We start from the raw sequence: 23030 nt of genomic DNA on the forward strand, positions 1-23030 counted from the left end.
TGTGCGGCGCAGCAGGATAAACGTCTAGAGGAAATATGCGTAAAGTTCATGTTCCAAGTGTTTGTCTACACGTCAGTCACTGGGCGTGTCAGAACAATGACCATGAAAGGCGTCCACATCTTCGTCCCAGAACCTGTGGAGGTGTTACCTTACGCAGCGACAGGTCGACGTGCTTACATTGGGGACCTTGAGGTGGAGACGTTATCCTGGACATTCTGGGTGGGCTCACCCTAACCACAGGCCTCCTTAAAGTTGGAGGACCTTCCCCAGTTGATTTCAGGGTCAGAGAGAGATGTGACTAAGGAAGAAGGATCAGATCAAAGAGATGCAGTGGTGTTGGCCTTGAAGACGGAGGAAGGGGCCACGAGCCAAGGAAGGCAGGCAGCCCCTAGAAGCTGGAAAAAGCAGAGAAACAAACACTCTGCTGACACCTTGATTTGAGCCTGGTGAGACCTCTGTCAGACTTCTGACTTGTAGAGCCAAGCTGTTTTAAGCCACTGAAATGTGGTCGTTTGTTACAGCAGCAATCGAGAACTGACACACTCGGTTAGCCTGCGGGCGTGTGAAGCTGAATAAAGCAAGGTCCCTGTTCTCAAAAAGCTCACGGCATACTGAGGGAGACAGACGTGCAAACCGAGCGGTTTAAGTGCTAACACCGGCGTGTGTGCGAGCAGCCATGTGTGTGTGTATCTCGTTTATCTGGACACACCCTGTTAATCTCTCCCGTCTTAGAAAAACCTCTCTTGCTCTCACTTTCTCTACCAGCTGGGGCCCCATTTTCTACTCCCCTTCGCACCACGACTCCTCGGAGGAATGGCCTATGATGGTGCTTTCCGGTTCTTCTCCTCCCATTTCCTCTGGGAGCCCTGCAGTCGGGGCTTTGTGCCCACTACCCTGGCAAGCGGGTGCCTGTGGTCCAGGTCACCAGTGACCTCCATGATGCTGTATCCGGTGGTAACTTCTGGTCCTCACGGGCACGAGTGATGAGCAGTGCTGACAGCTTCGCCTGCTCCTCCTTCAATACTTCCTCCGTTTGGTTTCCAGGCCTCCGCACTTCTGATTTTCCCTGGGTGGCGCTTCTCCACCTCCCTTGCAGGTGCCTTGTCTTCTCCCAACCTGCTAGTGCTGGAGTGCCCCAAGCTCTGTCCTTGGTCCTCTTCCCTTTACCAGTATTTCCTCCTTTGGTGACCTCATACAGTCTCACTCCGGCTGTAGGCCGGTGATCCCCTGGTTTCTGTCTCCATCCCAGACCCCTCTCCTGGACTCCAGATTGGTATGTCCAGCCTCCTACTTGTCACCTCCACCTGGACATGTGATAGACATCTCTAATGAGATATGTCCAGTGCTGACTTCCCCAGCCCTCCCCGCAACCTGCCCCACCCAGCCTTCCTCATCCCAGAGGCGACAACTTTTGGGTGCTCCGATTCCTAATTGGCGCTCACATTTCATATCAATTCATCAGAAGTGTTTATTGGCTCAACCTGCAAGGTGTATCAGATTCTGATCAGTTCTTGCTGCTTCTCCCCTGGTCGGCTCACCATCGCCTCTCACCTGCTTCACTGCCAAAGCCTGGCGTGGTTTCTCATGTCCCTCAGAGGAGAGCCGAGCCCTGGCAGTACCCTCCCAGGCAGGACGGAGGGGGCGCTCTCCCCCTTCCGCCCCTTGGCCCACAACCACCTGTTGCCCTTTTTCCTTCTGTTCTGGCCACACGGGCATTGCCCGCTTTCCGATCTTTAACCTTCAAGAACGGTGACTAATCTCGAGCTTTCTCACCAGCGCCTGGCACTTAGTAGGTACTCAGTAAACGCTGAATGAATGAGTGAATTTTCTCAATCACAGACTCTCATGTTGTTTAACTTTTCCTGTTTTTAATAATGCAGTTTGCTGGGTTTTTTTTTTTTTTTGAGATATTTATTTAGAATCTCAGTCTTGGACAGCATGACTAGATCTTTGTTGAAAGTGGGAAAAGAATGCAGTGCTGCTACAATACCAGGAACACTGGCGAAAAAAGCAGAAACATCTAGGGAACACGCCTGGAAGAAAATCCGACCCCACCCTGGAGTGTTGTTTCCAGCCTGGGCTCCGCGCCACGCTCGTTCAGACACGAATCAGGAATGAAACCGGGTAGACACACTTGAAAGTTCACCTAGCAGCCACCCGTGGCTTTATGAACGCCCCACCTTCGTGAGGATTCATCTTAAGCCTGAAACTAGAGTTCAGTGAGTCCTTTGTTGAAGATGACAGTAAGCTAAATCTCTCTGTGTGAATAGTCTTCACACAGAGAACTCCGTCAGTTACGTTATCCAACACGGCAACACCGACTTCTCGGCACTTACTGAGGACGTCATGTACCTACTGCTTAAGAACATAGGCCTGGAGTGACACAGGCGTGTCGGAACATGGACAGTAACCGCTCTGAACCTCTACGTGGGCTTGTATCTCATTCACTTAATCATTTCGATAGTTTGGTGAAAGAGGGAAACAAAATGCAGGACAGGAGCAGGGTGGTGCGTTGCACCTGCTCCTAACCCGTGTCAGAAACACGTTTGAGTCGGCATGCTTCGTGGCGAGAGTGCCTTTTTATTTCATTCGCTTGGCCCGTGGGACAGGGGCTATAATCTCAGACCACCTGAAACTCTGAGATCTCAGAACTATGCTTGCCAGACACACCCAAGGTTCACGCCGTCTGCGGCGCCAGGCCTCGTCCCAGCTGTTTGCAGGGCTGCGCCGGGGCCAGCTCCCGAGTGCTGACCGGTACGCTGGAAGGAGCTCTTGCCAGCAGGCTGGCGCTCGCGTTGGCCACGCTGCTAACTCGAACTCCACATGGGATTATTTTCACCATGGAAATCAGCAGTAACTGCAAATCAGCGTTCTTCCTACCAAAAAAAAAAAAAAAAAAAAAAAAAAAAGAAAAGCCAGCTGTTAACCATTGTACCAACACTGCCACTGGGCGAGTCCGCTCTTCAGCAGGTGCTGGATGGGCGCTTTCTGGCCGTGAGGGCTCACGTGGAAGTGTGAGCGGCTTGTGTTGCTGTCAGGGATGTGCCGTGACTCACATCTGGGGACTCTCCGAGGTTGCTTTAATCAGGGTGTACTCGCCCAGTCAGCGCCCAGCCGTCCGGTGTTAGGGTTGTCAGGCTTACTTGCATTTGTTGCCTTGACGGGTGTCACTTCAGAGTTATGAGCCGCAAAGTCGATGCATCTTGAGAGTTTGCTGCTCTCAGAGCTCCACGTCTCCAGAGTGGAAGAGAGGCGCATTTTACCTCAGCCTTAAAAGGCTCTGCCTTGGTCTTAGGTGAATTCGTGAACTACGTCCTCCGTAGGTACAAGGAGCCGTTTTTAATTGCCGTTTAGGTCTAGGGATGGTTTTGAAGTTTATGGAGCGTAGCGTATGATGCTTCTCCCTAGCATTACAAAATCAAAATGGAACTCCTTTGAGTCCAGAATGTGCTGGTATTTTAGTTGATTAGTTATTTTATATGTTTTGCTTGTAGCAGGACTTTCACAAAGAGCAACAAGGAAAGCGTACGCTGAGCCGTCAGAATGGATGTCTTGATGCTTGTGCTAAACCGACACCGGCGGGGTGAGGAACACACACATGGTTAATTCAGGCGGTCATGAGGATGGACCAACCTCTCTGAATAGTTCAAGTCTGCTTTTAAAATGGCCTTCGTGGCTTATACGCAGTGTGGAATAATGCCATTACCTACAAGAATTATACCTTAATTTAAAATTTTGTCTCAAATAAGCATTGTAGTTATTACTTAGAAACTTGATACAAAATTAAATTTTAATTTTTGATGGTAATTTAAACATTGGTGCAAGTAGTTTTGAAGAAGGAGCATGGAGGAAACTTTTTATGCAAACTCTTCTTTTCCAGGAAGCAAAAGTCTAATTTTGGTAATGAATTCCAAACATCTATACCTGCATTCGTACATAAATCCTATATGATGTTGTGCCAGGAACTGATAATTTTAAGATTAAGCTTTTGAAATACAAATTTACCCACACTTTTTTTGGGTTCAATTTTTTTATATAAAAATTAAGACTTGCATGAAAATTTATTAATTTGTAAAGATATTTTATGAAAGAATATTACTTAAAATAGTATAATATATAATCTTGTATAATTTAAAATATAGTAATATGGTATCTAATATACATAATAAATCGTGTTTATGTAACTATTAGAACATCTGTTCTTCCAATATTTTGCCTGTCACCTGCCTCTCAGCGTCACTCAAACCACTACAGTCAACAGTAAGTTTTATTGAAGTGTCTGTAAGATCCTCGTCAAACGTGTACCATGACGTCTCAGGCACTTACCAAGCACGCTTGAATGTGGGATCTACCTTGACTTACTCTGTCTGGAATGTCCTCTCATTAGGATTTGCAGCAAAGATCAGCCTAGAGTAACTGACGGTGTTGCAGTCACATGATTTACTAGTAATTATTCCAACAAGAGTGAGTACTGATACCGCGCCAGGACTTTAAAAGGCCCCTGGAGATCTGGAAGGGAAAAATTTTAAGGAGGATACATAAAGCTATCACTTAAAATCTGTAGAGGGAGTCTTTATTTGCCATATTTTCAGTTCAAAAGCAAGACATTTTTCTATTCAACCCCGGCAGGGCTGAAGTCTTGGAAGCCCTTTAGCTCATTGTATGTGCATATCCTGGCATGCTGGCCAAGATAAGAAAGCTCCAAGGTCCGGAATCTAGGGAAGTTTACTGGAGAAGGCAGATGGTTATTGATTCCTGAGCAAAACACCGTGCATGTATCTGGGCTCCAGGATGAGGCGTCTGTTTTAGAACAGCTTCCTGCAGGCCCACTGGGGCCATCAACCTCGTAAAATGAGGCCAGTGGTATTTCTGGAGCTTCGTGTGGTCAAAACTTGATAACAGAGGTCAATTTCCACCAAAGGAAATGAGTTGGAGTTTTTGGACATTAAACCTGAATTCAAAGAAATAGCTGTGGGTGTCTTGCCTGCTCTTGGGTGGAAGCTCAGTGGTGCTGGGGAGGTCGTTTTGCTCCTGGCCGTGCCCTTCCCTGCTGTTTCGCTCCCTCCTTCAGTATTGAAACAATGACACACTTGCTGCATCATAGGCAAATGACAGGCTGTAAATGTCCAGCAGGACAGTTAGATGGAAAGCAGCCCTCTTCAGGATGGAATTAGTAGGCTCAGCATTACGCTAGCAGAGCACAAAACACCCCTTGGCAGGGGAGATGAAAGCAGTTTCTGTAAGAGGGAACTGGCAACCCTAAAAGTTTTAGTGTTGAATAACCAAGAAGACACTCACAGGTGTCCTTGGTTCTGTGGGTCTGTGGAGCAGAAGCTGTCTATGTGCTCTTCCCTCTTTCCTCCTTCCCACTCCAGTTTTCTAGGATGTAGTCGCTGGAGAGCTTACTAGAAATGCAGATGGTTTTAAAACTAGTGCCAAAGATGAACTATTTATTTTTTTAAAGCTCTCTTATGCAACATGTTTTAGTTTTGACTGGGGCGAGAGAAAAGGGTGTGAGAACCGCCTCAGGTCCTTCATTCCTGGGGCTGCCACGTGAGTCGTGTGTGCGGTGCCTTTACTCGTGACCCCATGGCCACACATGGTTCTGCCATCTATCTGCTCTGGCATCTGAGCTGGGAAAGGATGACTGATATCCCAGGCTCCTCCATGGAATTACTGACTGCCTTTATTGGCTGGGCTCCCCGGGGCTGCCAGGAGTGGCAGGAAGCTCTGTAAATGAAGAGGGCAAGTCATTGGACATAAAATTCATGACTTAAGATTGGAAGGAGAGCTTCTTGTTTGAAAAGGGATCGTTTTATGTGTAAATTTCTGGTTCTGTGTGTTTAATTCGTCTTTGTCACGTGGTTGCCATTGTCATCACGCCGTTTTCGGTGAGCATCTCCCTCCTCTGCTGTCATATCTGCCTGGCTCTTCCCCTAAGAATCCTTTGCCTCCTTGGTGTCCCTTTTCAGTGCACTCAGTGAAACCCCACCCCTGTCCTCCAATCCTCGGGTACTTTCCCATCAAGCAAACTCATTTCCTGAACTTTCCTTCCCCAAACACCACCCACATCTGCGATCCTACGATGCCGTTCAGTGGGGAGTTGTTCTCCAGCTGAACTATCTATGTTATCCTTGGTCTCCAGTCTAGAACACAAGTTTCTTGATAGCCAGGGCTGAGGGTAGAGGTGGTCAGGAGACTAACTTTTCCCCTTCTGTATTATTTGAGACATCTTTACATTGTGCATGTAAAACCTATTAACATACTTAAAAAAATGCCTTTCCCTTCCAGGTTTCATATATTATAAAACATAAGCAAAACAAACCAAAAATTCATATGGATTCAGTATGGTACCAAATAAACTCCATAAATTCCATTCCATAAATTTCATAAGTGCCTTTTCCTCCAAAGGGAAGATAAAAAGAAGTAATAGTGATAATAATTTAAAAAAACAAAACCTGTCTGGCTGAATGCTAATCGTAGTGACCTTACTTCATGTAGGGAGCTTCCAGATCAATATAAAAAAGACTCACTGCACATTCAGACCAGCGATGTTTACTTAGCTGCTCTCAAATGGGAATGAGCAGACATCGGCTATCAGGTTTCCAGCCTGGAAAAATCCACAAAGGCCCCTGGACACAGACACCATGGGGACACCATGCAGACAGCGCATAAAAATAGCTTGCCCAGCATTTTTGGAAACTGATGCAAGATGTACTTGTGGCTTTGCGTGCTTCCTTTGCTTTATCCAGTAACAACGGAAAAGAGGCCAATTACCAGGGCCATGAGAACTTGGATGCTCCAGGAGACACCCAGTATTCACAGCAGGGTGGGTACCAACCCTGTGTGACATGACCACACACAACAACAACTATAATTCACTCTAATAACCAAAAAGAATGCATCCATCTGTTCAGAAATATTTATTGAGCACCTAGTACATGCTAAGCATTCTGGGGAATTCAGACATGTATCGGTTATTCCCTGGTTTTAAGGAGTTTGAAGTCTAGTAGTGAAATAGAACTTGTTCAGAACGTATGTATTAGTATCATCTGAGAGGTACAATCATTCTGAGAATGGAGAGATCACTTCAGTTGAGTGATCAGAGAAGGCTCTGTTAGGGGGGAGGGCACATGGAATGGATGTACGATTAATTAAAGTATAACACACATATACATATAAAGACTACAGGCTAACTGAATTTTCAGAAGCTGAGCACATTATATAACCCGCACACGTGTTAATATAATCAGTTAGAACAGTACAGTACTCCAGAAGCTCCCTTGTGCCCTTGTCCAATCACACTTGGAGGGAGCAGGATTTTGTTAAATGAACGTAGTTAGAAAATTACTGGAAGAGGGATCAGCATGCATAGAGATGTGGACATTAAAAGGCAAGACCTACGTTTGAGGAATGGGCTGAAGAGTTCTTTGCTTGGAGTGTCAGCTGGAGAACAGGCTTGTGTTCATGTTGTAGAGCCTTAAATGCCAAGTAAAGGAGTTAAATTTTATTCATTCATTAGCTGCTGACAGTTTTTGAGCAAGAGAGGAATATTTTCTATGATTTTTTTCAAAATAGCTTTTTATTGAAGTATAGTTGATTTACAATGTTCTGGTAGTTTTAGGTGTACAATAAAGTGACTCAGTTATATATAAATTCTTTTTCAGATTCTTTTCCATTATAGGTTATTACAAGATATTGAATATAGTTTTGTAAGAATTTTGATGACGGTTGGTAGTTTATTGGTAATGGGAGAGGTGAGACTGGAGGTCAGGTGACTGGTTGGAAAGCTTCTGTAATATCCAGGTGTGAGGTAATTTTGGCTCTGCAGGGGCAGGTAAGGACAGAGAGTAGCTAGCCATCACAGACACTATTAAAGAGCCAGCAAAACTGAATGGCTGTGGATCCTGAGGAAGGAAGAGGAGTCAAAGAAAATTTCCTTCCACAGAACTAATCGAGAGAAAATTTAGTGATTTTCTCAGGTAGTTCATTGTTACTGTTTTGTTAAGGGTTAACATGATCTTTAAACGCTGTCTCTCCAAGAGACTTCTGAAAACTTTCTTTACACTATTTAAATAAAACTTTTGAGTTATTACAAGGAAACTGCAAAGAAGCAACTGATCTTCCAGACAAAATGAGTCCTTTGTTAGTCAGCAATGTGGAGTGTTTGTCTTTTCAAATGGGCGAATGCTAGAATAAACATTTTGCTGGGAAAAACTGACTCCTAGAAAGACTTGAAGATGTCACCATAATAGCTAATTATTGGGTGTTGCTCGCCTGCTGTCTATCCGTCCTTCCCGTAAACGATTCTCATTAATACAGATTCCTGGGTAGGATGAATTAATTGCATGGTATACTTTTGCCCGTAATTTGTTTCTACAGGAAACAAAAAACCTTTTTTTGGAAGAAAGGACGTAATTTTTTTTTCTTTGACAGCGTTTTATATCACTTTGGCTATGTGGGTCGTTTTTTATTAAAGCTCCCCCTCCTCCCCAACGTCTCCTTCCCCCCAAAGCCGTGGGTTCTGAACTGAACAAATAATCACTGAGCACCTGACACGTGCTATGATGTTCTGCAGCGTCTTTCAAACTCTGTCCAACCAGCACCTTATTCCTCAGAAGCTGTGTCTTTCTGGAGCTTATGACGCACGTGGTGTCCCCGGACACTGGGATCTGCGCAGTGAAAGCTCAGCAGACAGAAGGGAAGTTGTTCTTGAAAGCCCGAGTGTGCGGGGGCCCAGGAGTCCTTTCTGGGACCAGATGGGAGGAGGGGAGAGTTTCTTGGGAAAGAACACGGGGTGGGAAGACGAGGGGAGTCGGGCGTGACTTGGTTTCAGGCACGACCCCGTGCGCTCTCCAGACCCGAGGCACCATCCCCCGGGAGAGACGCCCGGCCGCGCCGCCGCCCAGCCGGAGAGCCCAACTTTCCCTCCGCAGGGAGAGGAAGGGAGTTATTAAGTTTGAAAGGGAAGTCCCTCCCCCTTCCCGGAATCCTATTGGTCGGGGCCGGCCCCACCCTCGCCAGGACGGCGGCGGATTGGCTGCGGGAGCAGGGCCCCGCCGCCGGCCGGGAGCCAACGGCGGCCGGGCCCCAGGTGGCAGGTGGGCCGGGGCCGCCCGCGCGCCGCCTCCTCCACCTCCTTCGTCTCCGCGCGGCCGCAGCCCGCAGACTTCGAGGTTCGCGCGCGGCCAGTGGAGCGGGACTCCGCGGACGCGGCCATGAAGAGCCTCAAGTCCCGCCTGAGGAGGCAGGACGCGCCCGGCCCCGCGCCGCCCGGCGGCGCCGCCGCCGCCGCCGCCGCCGCCAGCGCGGTGAGTCCCGCGGCCCGCGCGCAGCGGCCCCCGGCGCTGCCCTCCTCCGCCCGGCTGCCCCTGGGCGCGCCCGCCTCGCCGGCCCCGAGCCCCGGGGACCCTCCCCGCCGCCTCCGCGGCCTCCCCCAACTCCTTTCCCGTCTCCGGGTTCCCGGCTCCTGGCCGACGGCCGCGGGCTGCCCCTCCTCGAGCCGGGCGTTCTGGGTGTCCCCCCACCTCCGGCCTTCCCCCGCGACCCCGGCCCGCCCTCCCCCGCCGGCGCGGTGACCCCGCGCGCTCTGTCCCTGGCCGGCTCCGCGGGCCGGGCGGGCGCCCTCAGTCCGGGCGGGCAGGGCCGCGGGCCGGCGCCGCCCCGTCCGGACTCCGGACTCGCGGCGTTGAGTGCTGGTCGCTGTCGGTGTCACTGGGAAAGCGACTTCAGGGGAGGCAGAGGGACTGGGGTGTCGTTGTAAAGACAGTGCCTCAGAGACGTGGTGACACTGGGAAGGTGGCGACCCGGGAGTGGAGGTGACACTGGGAAGGTGGTGACGCTGGGAAGGTGGCGACCCGGGAGTGGAGGTGACACTGGGAAGGTGGTGACCCGGGAGTGGTGGTGACAGTGGGAAGCTGCTGACCTGGGAGTGGTGGTGACAGTGGGAAGCTACTGACCTGGGAGTGGTGGTGACACTGGGAAGCTGGTGACCCGGGAGTGGTGGTGACATCGGGGAGGTGGCTGTCCTCTGCGGCCGGGCAGTCTCACCTGCGGGGCAGCCCCGTGCAGCCCGGCCTTAGTGCTCTCGGAGTCCTCAGGGCCTCTCTTGACTGTCAGGAGAACAGAAATCTGAGAAAATGTGACTGCAGATGTTGGAATTTAGGTAATTTGGCAAGTTAGAAGGATGGCCTTATCATCAACGTTCTGTATTCTTAGAATAAACATTATTTGAAAAGTCTTGAAGAGTCAGAAACGTAGAGGGGATGTAATGCACAAACTGCCAGGTTGCCCGCTTGGAGCAGTTAAAACGGACTTCAGTGATTTTGCACGGGTTTTACCGAAATGACTGTGTGGTGCTTTTTATGAGAATACTAATTCATCTGCTTTGGCTTTTGAGTGAATTCAGAATTATGCCTTTCTCTCCACCTGACTGCTTCTAGAATGATTTTTACTTGGATTTAAAGGAAATTGTGGCAAAACTAGGCTGTTCAATTCCCAATGAAAAAAAATGGGGGGATGGCTTCAGGTGGCATATTTGATGATTTGAAAACATTAAATTGTTTTATTAGCGCATAGAAGAAGCGATTACGTCCTCATTATTTTTTAAGATGATGGTCAGAAACGTCATTTAGTGTTACCAGAGGTCAATGTCGTTAAAGATTCAACTTCTTTGTAGTGCAGGTTGTGTTTTCAGCTTTAAAGACACACTTTGCTAGGTTTATTCGCTATATTTTACCCCATTTGGTTTGCACTAAGGATTCACACCCACTTGGAGGTTTAGACACCTTAATTTTATCCTGTTTTCTCTTCTAGAAATGCAGAGTATTTAGTTGTGACTGGTATTATCAGCATGCCAATTTGCATTTTGCACATTTGGAAGGTGAGGTGCATCTCTCTGAGCTTAAATCTTTAGCAATCGCTACACTGAGAATTCTGTTATTTTTCTTAAAGTAATGACATAAAAATAAAGAAAAATCCATTAAAAAAAAAAGAACCTGCCCACTTAAAAAGAGTGAGCATCTCTCAGTTTTAGTTAATTATTCAAATAATTTTTGTAAAATATTTAAATGAAAATAAATGAATCTGATGACTCATAAAGCCAAGTGTAGTATTGATAGAGTATAAAAAATGCACAGGAGAAACAGATTCCTTCTGCTTTTCACTCTGTAAACCATAATCCCTAATGTTAGATTTGGTCACGTGTGTACGTATTATCATGATTGAGCATCTTTTTTATTTTCTTCAAAAATATTTAAAATTTTATTTATTTGCTTTTGAGCAGATAATATAGCACATGGCTTAATATTTAAAAGGAACAGAAATATTTACAGCAAAAAGTCCCTCTCCCACCTGTCCATCAGCGACCTTGCTCCCCCAGTTCCTCAGAGGCCACTGGTGTCACCAATTGCTTGCATATCCCTCCAGAGAGAGTTTAGCATATACAGGCAAATATTAATATAAATGTTTACCCTTTGTTGAAATGGTAGCACTTGGTACTCGATGTTCCATATATTTTTTTAAACTAATATCCTAGGCCCTTTCAGAACATCCCATTCAAATCTTTTGCTATAATATACAGTGCTATGATGAATAAGCCTGTATATATTTCGTGTGTGTGTGTGTGTGTGTGTGTGTGCTTGTACACTTACAGGATCAATTCCTGAAAGTGGAATTGCTGGGTTAAAGGATACGTGCATTTATAATTATGAAGCTTGTTAAATTTCCTTCTGTGCATCTTGTATTCCGTGTGTGAGAAATTATTTTTTCCCATGCTTTTATTTGAAGTCTGTCCAGATGTTCAATTTTTGCCAGCCTGACAGATAAATGTGGTATCTGAGGATCGTCTGAATTTGTATTTCTTTGGTTGTGCATGAAGTTGAGCATCTTTTCATAGTCTTAAGTAGTCGGTACGTGTTCTTTTCCGTGAACAGTTTTCCCTTTCCATTTTTCTATTGCGTTGTTAATTTCTTTCCTACAAATTTGCATGTACTTTTTATCAGGGAAATTAGCCTTTTAAATATGAATATTTTTCTTAATTGGTTGTTTGTCTTATGACTTTGTTTATGGTGGCTTTTGCTATACAGAAAGTGGTTTTTACGCAATTGAATTTATCAACCTTTTATTTTGTGACTTCTTAGGTTTATGTTATGTCTTTGCCTTTCCACTCTGCAATATTAAGCAAAAAAGGAAAAAGCCTCCTATTTTCTTCAGTTTTTTGTTTGCTTCATTTTTCACGTTTAACCCTGTGATCTATTAGAAGTTATTTTGGTGGATGTTCAGAGGTATACGTCTTGCTTTCTTTTTTCTCCCCTACTCCCCTCTCATGGATACAGAAGTTGAATCTTAAGTCATTCATTTAATCATCACGGGAATGATCCCATTTTGCACTACTTGGATTTGAAGAAACAATTTAAAAATGCGTACTTCATAAATAGTTTTCCTCATGTATTTAAACTTATTTATCTGGAGACACATTAGAAATGGACTGAAGTATGTAAATATCTTATGATATAGTATGTGAAATATAGTATATTAACTTAACACGTTAAATTATAATTATATGTAGATTATATGGAGGAAAAAAAGCATTTCAAATATTCTGAATAATACCCTGGTTGTAAATATGTCGGTGGGTTTAGAGTTCACTAAACGGAGTTGTGTTTATACACATATAAATAAATATTGTTCACAATTATAAATTGTGCATGAAATACATGTGAGAGGACTTTACTAGTGAAATCTGGAGATAACTGCATCTTTTAATCATCAAATAAGACAATTTTTGTTGTTACATTTATTTTTAGTTACTAAACTGGAGCTTCAGATTTCTGAAATGGATAATTAAATGATTGTGAATGTTATTTCAGATCTAGTTAATTATATGTGTAATTATGTGTACAATTATATGTACAATGAGAATAGGCTTGTTCCATTATTTATGTAGTTCAGATTAGGAAATTTGAGTAGTAATTAAAATTAAGGGACTGTAATGCCAGAGCTATTGCAAACCAGTGCTGCAAGCAGATGTTCTGGAAGAGGGTCTCACTGTGAGTTATACCTGTGCTAGTCACCTCTAACCTCGAAGCGTCTGCAGTGATTATTTTTGCTGCCCTTTCTTTAGGCTGCTTTTAAAATAGGGCGATAAATTTTATAAATCAGCATCCAGATATGTTCTAAAGCATCTTCTTAATGTCTCAGTACCCTGAAAAAATATTGGTATTTCTAAAAGAATTTAGAGTTACAAATATAGCAACAGAAAAAAATCTTCAAAAAACCTCTTTTGTTTCCCACCAAGAGTAGAAGTTTGAGATGTTTACAAAGCATAAAGGATTAAATATGATTATGTTTTAGCTGTGATTTTGAGAATAAGGTATTTGTGTTTTCCACTCAGGGATATGGGTATGTTTGAAAAGATGTTAATGCTATTATTATATTGATGATTTGGGAGTAACGTAAATAATCACAAATTGTTATGTTTAGCTTAAACTCATGGTACTTAATTGAGCACTGTTTACTCATTTTCATTAAAGATGCCAACCTTTAATTAAACATGCCTACCTTAATTAAAGCTTTATTCAAACAGTTTCCTGGGGTTATCCCTGTGTTGTATTTCTTGTGGTTCTTGAAGGAAGATCACATTAAAGAAGCCTTCTTTTTATACTTTTGGATTTCAACCCAGCAGCAGTTTTGCTCAGGTTATCATGCTGATTTTAATTGCTGAATTTTATCATAATAGCAAAGCAGGAGTGTTGAGATGCTTTGGTGTGTATTTTGGTAGATGACGAGTCCAAGAACTTGAGTGTTGAGTAGTTAAGTATTTTAATTACTTGTTTTAATAAGAGTGGAGTGATGATTGTGCATTTATTTACTGTGCATCATACACATTTTTCAAATTTAAAATCATTAGTTTAAAAATAATAAGGCAATTGCCTTATTTAGTTTGGGAAACATTTATGAAACATGTAAGTGAGGCTGAAGACTGAATTAATAATTAGGTCCTCTTTGAAGAAATGGAGAATACCAAGTTGGGAGCAGAAAATTTGCAGGATGAATGTGGCATCCTTTGTCCCACTAGAAGGCAAGGAAGTTACCAAGGATTAGGACTCAGGAGGGAACCAACTTGAAGAGGCTCCCACGGGACCAGTGATGGGGACAGTTTGATCATCAGTAAGAATGAAGTGGCAGTGGACTGAAATCTGCAAATCCATGAATTCATAATAATGATTACCAAGAAAAAAAGAAATGTGTCTCTTTTGTTGGATGCTAGGGAACTGATGTATTCTTTTAAGATCCAGAAAATAAGGAGAAAGAATGAAACTGTGGTGCTCAACAAGGGAAAGCTTCTTTTTTATAAAAGGTGTTTTACCCCAGCTAATGTGTGGAGAAGGGATGATTGAATAAGTGTGTCACAGTTCTACAGCTCCTCATGAATTAATGGCTATAAAATCCAGACAGTGATTTATCAGTGGCTACCAATGTCTCAGAAGGAAGGGCAGTCAGACATAATGCACTTCCTGCTGGAAATATTCATTGCTACTAATTAACAGTCACCAAAAAACCAAACCTGAGTATGATAGGCTTTTAGGTCTAACCAGCATTTTACAGAAAATACAGGGGACAGAGGAATGTGGGGATGCAATGAGCAAAATTCTAATTGTGGGAAATTTCAGAACAAACGGCCTAGTTTCTTCAAAAATACATTATAAGAGGAAAAAAGTGGACGAGAAGTTTAGAGAATAAAAGAAATTTAGGACACATATTAACTAATCATAATGGTAGACTTCACTGATTAAATAATTGTAAAAAATAAAAGTTTATGAGAATTGAGGAGATGTAAATACCAACTGGATACATGTTGATATGATGGAATTATTATTTTAAAGGACTTAAATGTGACAATGGTTGTAATGGGGTTAAGTTTATAAAGAGGCTCTGTCTTTCAGAGAAACGTTTAAAAGTATACTATTTCTAGATGAAATGATGTGAAGTCTGGGGTTGCTCCGGAATAATCGAGGTGGATGGGAGGAACGCGTGGAGGGTAGACTTGACATAGGACTGGTTGTGAGTAATTGTTGTCATTGGTTGGGTCGTGACACTACTGTATTTACTTTAGTGATACTATTGTATTTTATGTATATTCTAAAATTTCGATGCTAAGAAAGATCCAGTCATAGCCTTCATGAGTTTTGAGAGAGTTATACATAAAATAGCAGTACCGCAGGATAGTAAGAGCCATACCGTAGGTGTGTGTATGTTGCTGTGGGATGTGTAGGGTGGGGTCAGGGAAAGGCAGGAGGGGGAAACTAGAACCTGGGCCAGGCAGACGGGTGGCCGGCCCCGCGGGCGGGAGAGCAGCGAGCCCAGGGTGCGGAGCAGTGGACGCAGATGGCCCGCTGTGGGGGCTGCAGGTGGGAAGACAGGCTTTCGTGTTGGAGCTGGGATGGTGCGGAGGAAGGAAGGAGTTAGAGGGTGGCTGCTTGGGAGAGACAGTCAAAGGAAGGTTTTCCTTTTTTTTTTTTTTTTTTTAACTTGAATTAAAATTTTGAATTCCTTGACAAGTTTAAACTGTTGTTTAGAGAGATCTCTGACCAGAGTCGGTAAAGTTTCATCTTCAGAAGTTACCCCGTTGATGACTTAAGTTCATCCTCCCTCTTACCCAGTCCCCTCTAGAATGAGTGAATGGCCAGCAAAATTTTGTTCTCCTCAGCCCTGTTTAGCTTATGGCTGTACCCTTAGTGAAGGAATCTAGACCCCGACACGTGCTCTCTGCCTCACCCGTCATGTGGAAGCCTTTACTGCCCTGCTGGAGACCATGCAGACATCTGTCTGTCCCCACGTAAGGGATGTGGCGGATCACTGAAAGTTTCCACCTGCGTGCGCTTGTCTGTGCCGGAGAAGTCAAACTGATTTCTGTAGAGAATTTGCCTGAAAATAGATGTTGACATGCACTTCCTGAAATTATAAGCAGATGAAAGGCTAATATATGCATACTGCCTTTCCCTAAGTCAAAGCAATTAAAAGCTTTATGTAGCCTTTATACAGTTAGAAAGAGTAATACCTTTTCCCAGTTTAAAAATACAGCACAAAACTACTAGAATAAGCTCACCTGTCCGTAGTCACAAAACCAGTTTTGTCTGTTGGACTTTTTTTGTTTTCAGGAATCCTGAATCTTACTGATGTGGACTAATTTATTTCCCAATGGTATAGTCTGTAGTTTCCGAAATGAAGTGTAAAATATGAACCGATTCAGTTGAGTGACCAAAACCCCTGACTGAGGATGGGATTTCATGAGCTGTGTTTTTATAATCGGGTCAGACTGGCAGGTGCCCTCGAGAGAGAGATATATGACTGAACCAGTGAGGAGAAATGGCTGCCCGTTGTCTTAAAATATCTTTTTCCCCATAAAAGTCATACATACTCATAGAAAACAAAATCTAGCTGGTGATGAAGAATGACACAAGTCACTTACAATGCAGTTCACCGGGTTTTAGTGCCTCTTTGTTACTCAGTCAGCATTAATGCCGCAGTCAAGATATATATATGTGTGTGTGTGTGTGTGTTTTAATCATTTGATTCTAATAAACTTGTACTTAAAATTGTTAAGTAACTTGAAACGATTTGAGCAGATACAAATGCCTCATTAGGAGAAATCAGTGAATAAACGCTAGTGAATTACTTAAAAAGAAATCACTTATAAGAAATCCGAGTGCTGATGGCTAGTAGCTATTGAGCGCGTCTGTCCCGGGCATTGTTCTGAGTGCTGTACGCGAGCTTGCTTAATCCCCACGACCCTACCGGGTGGGCACTGCTGTCCACCATTTTACAGGTGCAAGTTCTTTCTTTCCTCTTTGGCTGGATTTGTGTGGCGGGCACGGGGACTGTCTTAGAGCAAAGTCAGCTGGCTGACCCCCTCCCAAGAGGCCCTGCCAGCCTGACCCCAGGCTTGTGTCCTCGGTTTTCCTCAACGACCTTGGGAGGAGTGGCCTGTCTATGAGCTAGGTTCTCATTGGTGCCTCTACCTCCTCTGCTTCTTATACCAAGATTCAAACTGGAGTTTTGTTCAGTAGAAATTGTCACTGGGTTCAGAGGAAAATTCTTTGCTTCTGGCACTAACCTTCATTTCTACATTCATGCTTCATCTTTTTGGTGTAACTAGAAAATTGGCCCCCAAGGTGACAATTTTGCAAAAGCATTTCTTACATGTCTTTTTTTTGCAACTAGGAGAAAGTTCAGCTCCCTTTTGATTTAATTAATTTTAAAATTCATCTAATTTTTTTGTTTTAAAATAACCTTACCCTTTATTTCTTTAATGTGTTTAATTTTTTTATTTTTAACATTTTAGGATTGGAAAGGACCTTAACGTTTTCTAGCCTAGTGGCTAAATGACCTTTAAGTTTTTCAACTATAATCTACAGTTAGAAATAACATTTTCTGTTGTGACAGAGATGTGGTAGGAAGAATTCTAAAAATGGCCTTCCCTGCTTTCCCACCCTAATCCCCCAGGGCTTCGAGTTTGATGAGCTAATATGCCCATGATCATTATGTTACATGGCAAATGAGATTTTGCAGATATAATGTAAGGTATAAGATGTAATCATTGGACTTTGAACTAGACAAAAGGGAGATTATCCAGGTGGGCATAGTCTAATCACGTGAGACTTTAAAACCAGATGTTTCTCTGCCTCACAGCAGAGAGATTTGAAGGACAAGAGGGACTTGTTGCTGGCTTGAGGGTGGACTGACCGTGTGAGAAGGAATATGAAAAGCCGTGAGGAGCTGAGAGAGAGGCTCAGGGCTGAGAGCCACCAAGGAAACAGGGACCTCAGTGCTACAGCCACAGGGAGCGGAATCTGGCCAATAACCTGAATGAGCCTGGAAGCAGATTCTGCCCAGATGAGAACCCAGCCTGGCTGGCACCTTGATTTTGGCCTCGAGAGATTCTAAGCAAAAAACCCAGTCAACCCCACCTGGACTTTTTATAGAACCATGAACTCATAAATAAGTGTTGTTTTTAAGCCTCTAAGTTTGTAGCAATTTTTTATACAGCAGTAGAAAATGCAAGGCTGTTTTGCAACTATGTGAAGAAATTCTATGGAAGAAATGGAAATCTTATAATGAAAAAAGTCAGAATTAAAAGATACAGATACAACCTGATAACAGTCATATAAAAATTTATATGGAAAAAGACCAGCAGGGGATATACAAAGATGCTCATGGTTCTAGGTTAGGAAGTTTTTATTTTCCATTTCTTTGTTATGATGTTACTTTTTATAATTAAAATAAACTTATATTAATATATAATTTTTAATAAACTTACTTATGTAAAACTAAGAACTTAATTTCATTTGGGAATTTATTACTGGAAACTTGCAAATTCACAGGCCTGAAGGACTCTTGCTGGCACGTGTTACACGTGAAAAGCTTGTTGGTAGCTGGAAGCGGCAGGTAATAAACTAAAACCTCTATGTTCCCTGGCATTCCCCGCATCACTGGTTTGCTGAGGAAGCAGCTTTTGCTGTCCTGTGTTGTTGAGGGGAATACACCGGCCTGCACACTTTTGGAAAGAGATTCTGTGGGGAGGTCGAGATGTGGCCGTTGGAAGGGTAGGTTAGGGTTGCGTGTGTTTGGCCTTTAAAGTAAAGCTGTGAGAGGCCCTGTGCCAGCTGTTACTTGTCTTCAAGCCACTTGAGGTGATTTAGCCTCAGTAAGGGGCTCTGTTGCAGGGTCGTGTAGGCTAAGCTGTGTTATCAGAGCTTTTCCTGTGCACAGTTGAGGAAGCGGGACAGCAGCCTTCCTAACTGCCCGGTCTGACTGCGTCCCTGCTGCTGAGCTGCTGTGATCGCGCGGGATAGGGTGAGTCACACGGGAGGAAGGAACTGCACTCAGGACCTTGACAAACACTCTGGGTGCGGCGGTGTGCTGGGTGTATGCCTCAGACAGGTGGAGCGTCTCCTTGAATGCAGTGAGGTGCCACGTGCCACGGTTGTTGCTGTTGTTGGTTCTAACCTGCAGGCTTCCTGTGTCTGTTGCTCAGGAGTGCTGAAGGCTCTTCTTAAAGAGGACTCTCAGCGGGGAAAGGATAGTACTGCCTTGTGAAGGGGAAACCCTGGCCTGTAGTTAGTTTTTGTATGAAACTGATTTATTAAAGCTAACATTGCTAACCGCAAGGTATACTGTTGATTTACAATGTTTCTGGGTGATAACATTGATTCAGTTAAACAGCCATAAGATTGGAAAAAATGTCAAAAATGATAAATTTCCATCGAAAGTATGAGTGCACATGAAACTACGTTCAAACATAAGGGCAACTTTGTAAAGGCCAGAGTTTTGGAGTTCCTGGAATGCCCCTTTTCCCAACCTTCATAATGTCAAGGCTTAAGTGTTCCAGTTGTGTATGTGTGGGTGACTCTTTCTGCTGGGTTCCCTGGGTCCTTGTTGGGTAGCATCAGACTAGCCGGTTAGGCAGGCCCTGTGGTTCTTGGAGGAGTCACAGAGATGACGAGGAAGGTGTAAGGGCCAAGGCTTAGTACAGGACAGCCCTTGGGTGGGGATGTGGAAGTCAGAGTGCAGTTTCCTGACGTTAAGTGCAGTTCCTGCTGGACAGCAGGTGCTTGCCTCATATGTTGGCTCACTGCCCTCCCAGAGAGTGAGCCCTTCCTTAAATTTGGTGCCCCCAGCCCTTCACTCCCCCTTAGCCTGGTCCCAGCCCTGCTCGTGGATGTACCATTGGGTTAGCAAGTTACCCCATTTTCTCTTCTTTTCTCTGAAGGAGAAACTATTATTTTTTGCCCTGAGAATCCAGAAAGAGGGTCTTTAAGTTGGTTCTTGTATGTAAGACTTCACTTGGCCAGTGCTATCACAGATTTGTACGTGAGTACAAGTTAGAAAATACTTAGTTGATGCATTTGAAGCTGTTTGGTTTATATGTATAATTTTAGGAACGTAGGCATTGTGAGAACAGTTTAGATCAATAAATACATATACCGTGACTGTGACTGCGAGGTTTTCCAGTATGCCCAGGGGATATTCTGATTTGTTATCTTCCTGCTTCTTTTATTAAGACTTTCTAATCCTGTAATTCACCCCCTGCTTTCTGTGGTGTGTTTCACGTCTGTGATTGGTGTTAGGGTGAGAGGTGGCCATGGGAGGTATATTACCACTGTCTTGAAATGGGAAGAGGGGAGAATTGGACATCAGCTGTAGCTTTGAGACAGCATTTTATATTTGCAGGTTGGGAGAGACCACGATTTCTTGGTATTTATTTGTTATAAAAATGTACGTAATAGGCCAATCCGGGTTTTACATATGCACCACACCAAATCCTGGAGCCAGGGCTGTTGGCTCAGTTTAACTTCTGACAATGGTCTACATTCATACTGACTTCAGAAGTATGGTAATTTATATTAGCAGGAATCTAAGTATTGTCAGTGAAGCTTTGGGCATTTTTTTATATGTAAACTGTTAAGAATTTGGTATACATCTCACCTATCTACAATTAAAGCTTGCATTTTAGAATCATTTGAATGGCCTTTTAAAGTAAAATTACTTTATATTGGTAGGTATAAGACCGAGTTGTCTTTACCTTAATTCATTCCTTTGTAGCAGCGATTCTCAACCATAAGTGATTCTTGTTTTTAGGGGACATTTGGCAACGTCTGGAGACATTTTTGGTTATTACAACTTGAGGACGTACTACTGGCGTCCAGTGGGTAGAGGCCAGGGGTGCTGCTTAACATCCTAGGATGCCCTCTCCGACAAAGACTTACCTGGCCCCGGATTTCAGTAGTGCCAAGGTTGAGAAACCATGCTCTATAGGCTTTATAACAAAGTATGGTTTCTATCCTCCTTTGTGTTTTTCATTCCCTCTGCCGTCTCCTAGTCTCAGATGAACCAGCATGGCAAGTGTTCTTGGCGTGGTATGTGGTGGACTGATCGCAGACGGCCCCGTTCGCTGCCCTTCCCTGTGCGCATCGTCTTTGCAGGGCGACTTTCCTGTTTCCCTGCTTCCTGGTTGTGAGTTGTACCTGTGCCTCGCTTTGGACAATAGAGTATGTTGGAAATGATTTTGAGACCAGGTATTAAAAGGTCTTTCATACTTCTCTCTTGTGCACAAGCCCATGCTTGCCTGGCTTGCCTGCTGGTTACCAGTTGCCTCTGTTGTCCCGTTGACACCTCGTTAGTCACCAGACGTGGGCCATGGGAAAGAGGCCATCCTGGAGCAGCCAGCCTGCAGCCAGCGTGGCCATTTGACTGCAGACACACGCATGGCCGAGATGCTCAGTCTTGCCCAGCACAGCAGAACTGCTCAGATGACCTGTAGACTCAGGAGCAATAATAAATGGCAGGTATTTTGAATAACTGGGTTTGGTTTCGTAGCAACAGAAAACTGATGCATTTATGATACAGTAAGCCTTTTGGAGGGAGTGGACATACCTGCATTCTCCTCTAGTTATTAATAATTCTAAGCAGTTGTTAAAAAGCCTTGAGATGGGATTGTATTTGTCTTCATAATTTAAAAACAGGGAAGCCATTAAGATTGGAGTGAAGAGAGCAAAGGGGAGGAAGTTTTAACAGTGATCTCTTGCGGGGTCTGGATCCTGTATGAGTAAGGATTTTGGATTGTTTGAATCCCAATCTAAGGAGTCCAGTAGACCAGTTTTTTGGTTTTTTGTTCGTTGTTTTTTTTTTTTTACAGAACATCCCACAATTTGGGTTTAATTGCCTCCTAATTATTACTTTTAGGTTAAATATTTATGGCAAGAATACTAACTACTAGGGGGTTTTAAGCAAAGGAGTGACATGATCTGACTTATGTTTTAAATATTCTGACTGCTGTGTGGAGAATAACTGCAGTGGGGGGACAAGGGGAGAAGTGAGGAGGCCAACTGCTAGATTATCGTAATAGTCCAGGATGCAGAAATTTAAAAAACTGTATAAACTATAATAGTTCTTCTTATTGCCATTAATTAATATAAATTAATTTTATTATAGGCTATTTTAAAAAAAAGCTTTCTTTTGCATTTTCCATATACCATCACTTGAGAAATAATGAAGTGTTTAAAAAATGGTCTTTTAAAATAATATACTTACAGGTCTATTTAAAAACTCATCTTCCCCCAAAACATTAAGGATAACTCCAGGGGAGAGCAGGTCACAGAATGCGTGGGGCTGTTACATCTGTGCTGCTGGAGAAGTCTCAGCAAGTTGCCCGCTGGCAGGAGCGGCCCTCCGAGTGTGGCTGGATTTCTGTTCAAGGACTGTGGCTGGTGTGGTTCCCGATAAATCCAAGCGGCAAGCAAGTAGATTTAGCAGGTGTTTTTAAATAAAGGAAAATGCTATCCAAATTTAAAACTGAATACAACTTATTAGAAAGAATCTAACATAAGATTTAAGGTTTTGCCCTCAAGAGAAACATTGCAGATTTTTTTCTCTTTGATATATATATTTATAAGACTCTGGATGAAATATCCTGCTCCTCTTAACTTGCTCACAATAGGGGAGTGGTTCCCAAACAGGGCACTGCTGCACTCAAAGGGGACAGAAAACCTCCCAGGACCCTCGCACACTCCAAGCCCGGACAGGCACCTGTTCAGACTCGCCTGCCAGCTCAGAAGGGTAATGACTGTGCAGCGCGTCAGCTGCTCTGGGCCTCAGACCTGCTGGTCACGTTCCGCAGCCTTGAGATCCAGAAAAATAAGACGATGGATATGCGCCTCCTCACACCTCTCCCCACGCCTGAGAGCATCACTAGGTAACACGTGCAAACCAGCGAGCTGAACCTCTTAGCACACACAGTGCCGAGCCCTGCCATTAGCAAAGGCAGGGCCTCTGTCACCGTCAGCCAGGAGGTTAAAAGCATAAGCATTTATTAACTCCAGTTAGAATAATCACAATGCAAATTACTGCAATCCTGTTAAGATGGTAATAAAGATACGAAACTTTAAGCTCCGTGTTTTTCAAGTACAGAAAGTATAATTTGAAAGCATGTTGAATATGCCAGCATTTTATTAAAATCAATACAAAATATT

The 23030-nt window shown here is 43.8% G+C and overlaps 1 protein-coding gene across 2 annotated transcripts in view; it reads left to right on the forward strand.

Annotated features, from left to right (window-relative positions):
* Window positions 1-9089: 9089 nt before the first annotated feature.
* The window catches only part of UACA (uveal autoantigen with coiled-coil domains and ankyrin repeats), a 69881-nt gene continuing 55940 nt past the window's right edge, over window positions 9090-23030 (forward strand). For both annotated transcript variants that reach the window (XM_064480760.1, XM_064480762.1), the window contains exon 1: window positions 9090-9311. In XM_064480760.1, the coding sequence (XP_064336830.1) occupies window positions 9219-9311 (93 nt within the window). In that variant the 5' untranslated portion in view covers window positions 9090-9218. The remainder of the gene's footprint in view (window positions 9312-23030) is intronic.

Source organism: Camelus dromedarius, chromosome 29, assembly GCF_036321535.1.
Source record: "Camelus dromedarius isolate mCamDro1 chromosome 29, mCamDro1.pat, whole genome shotgun sequence".
NCBI lineage: Eukaryota > Metazoa > Chordata > Mammalia > Artiodactyla > Camelidae > Camelus > Camelus dromedarius.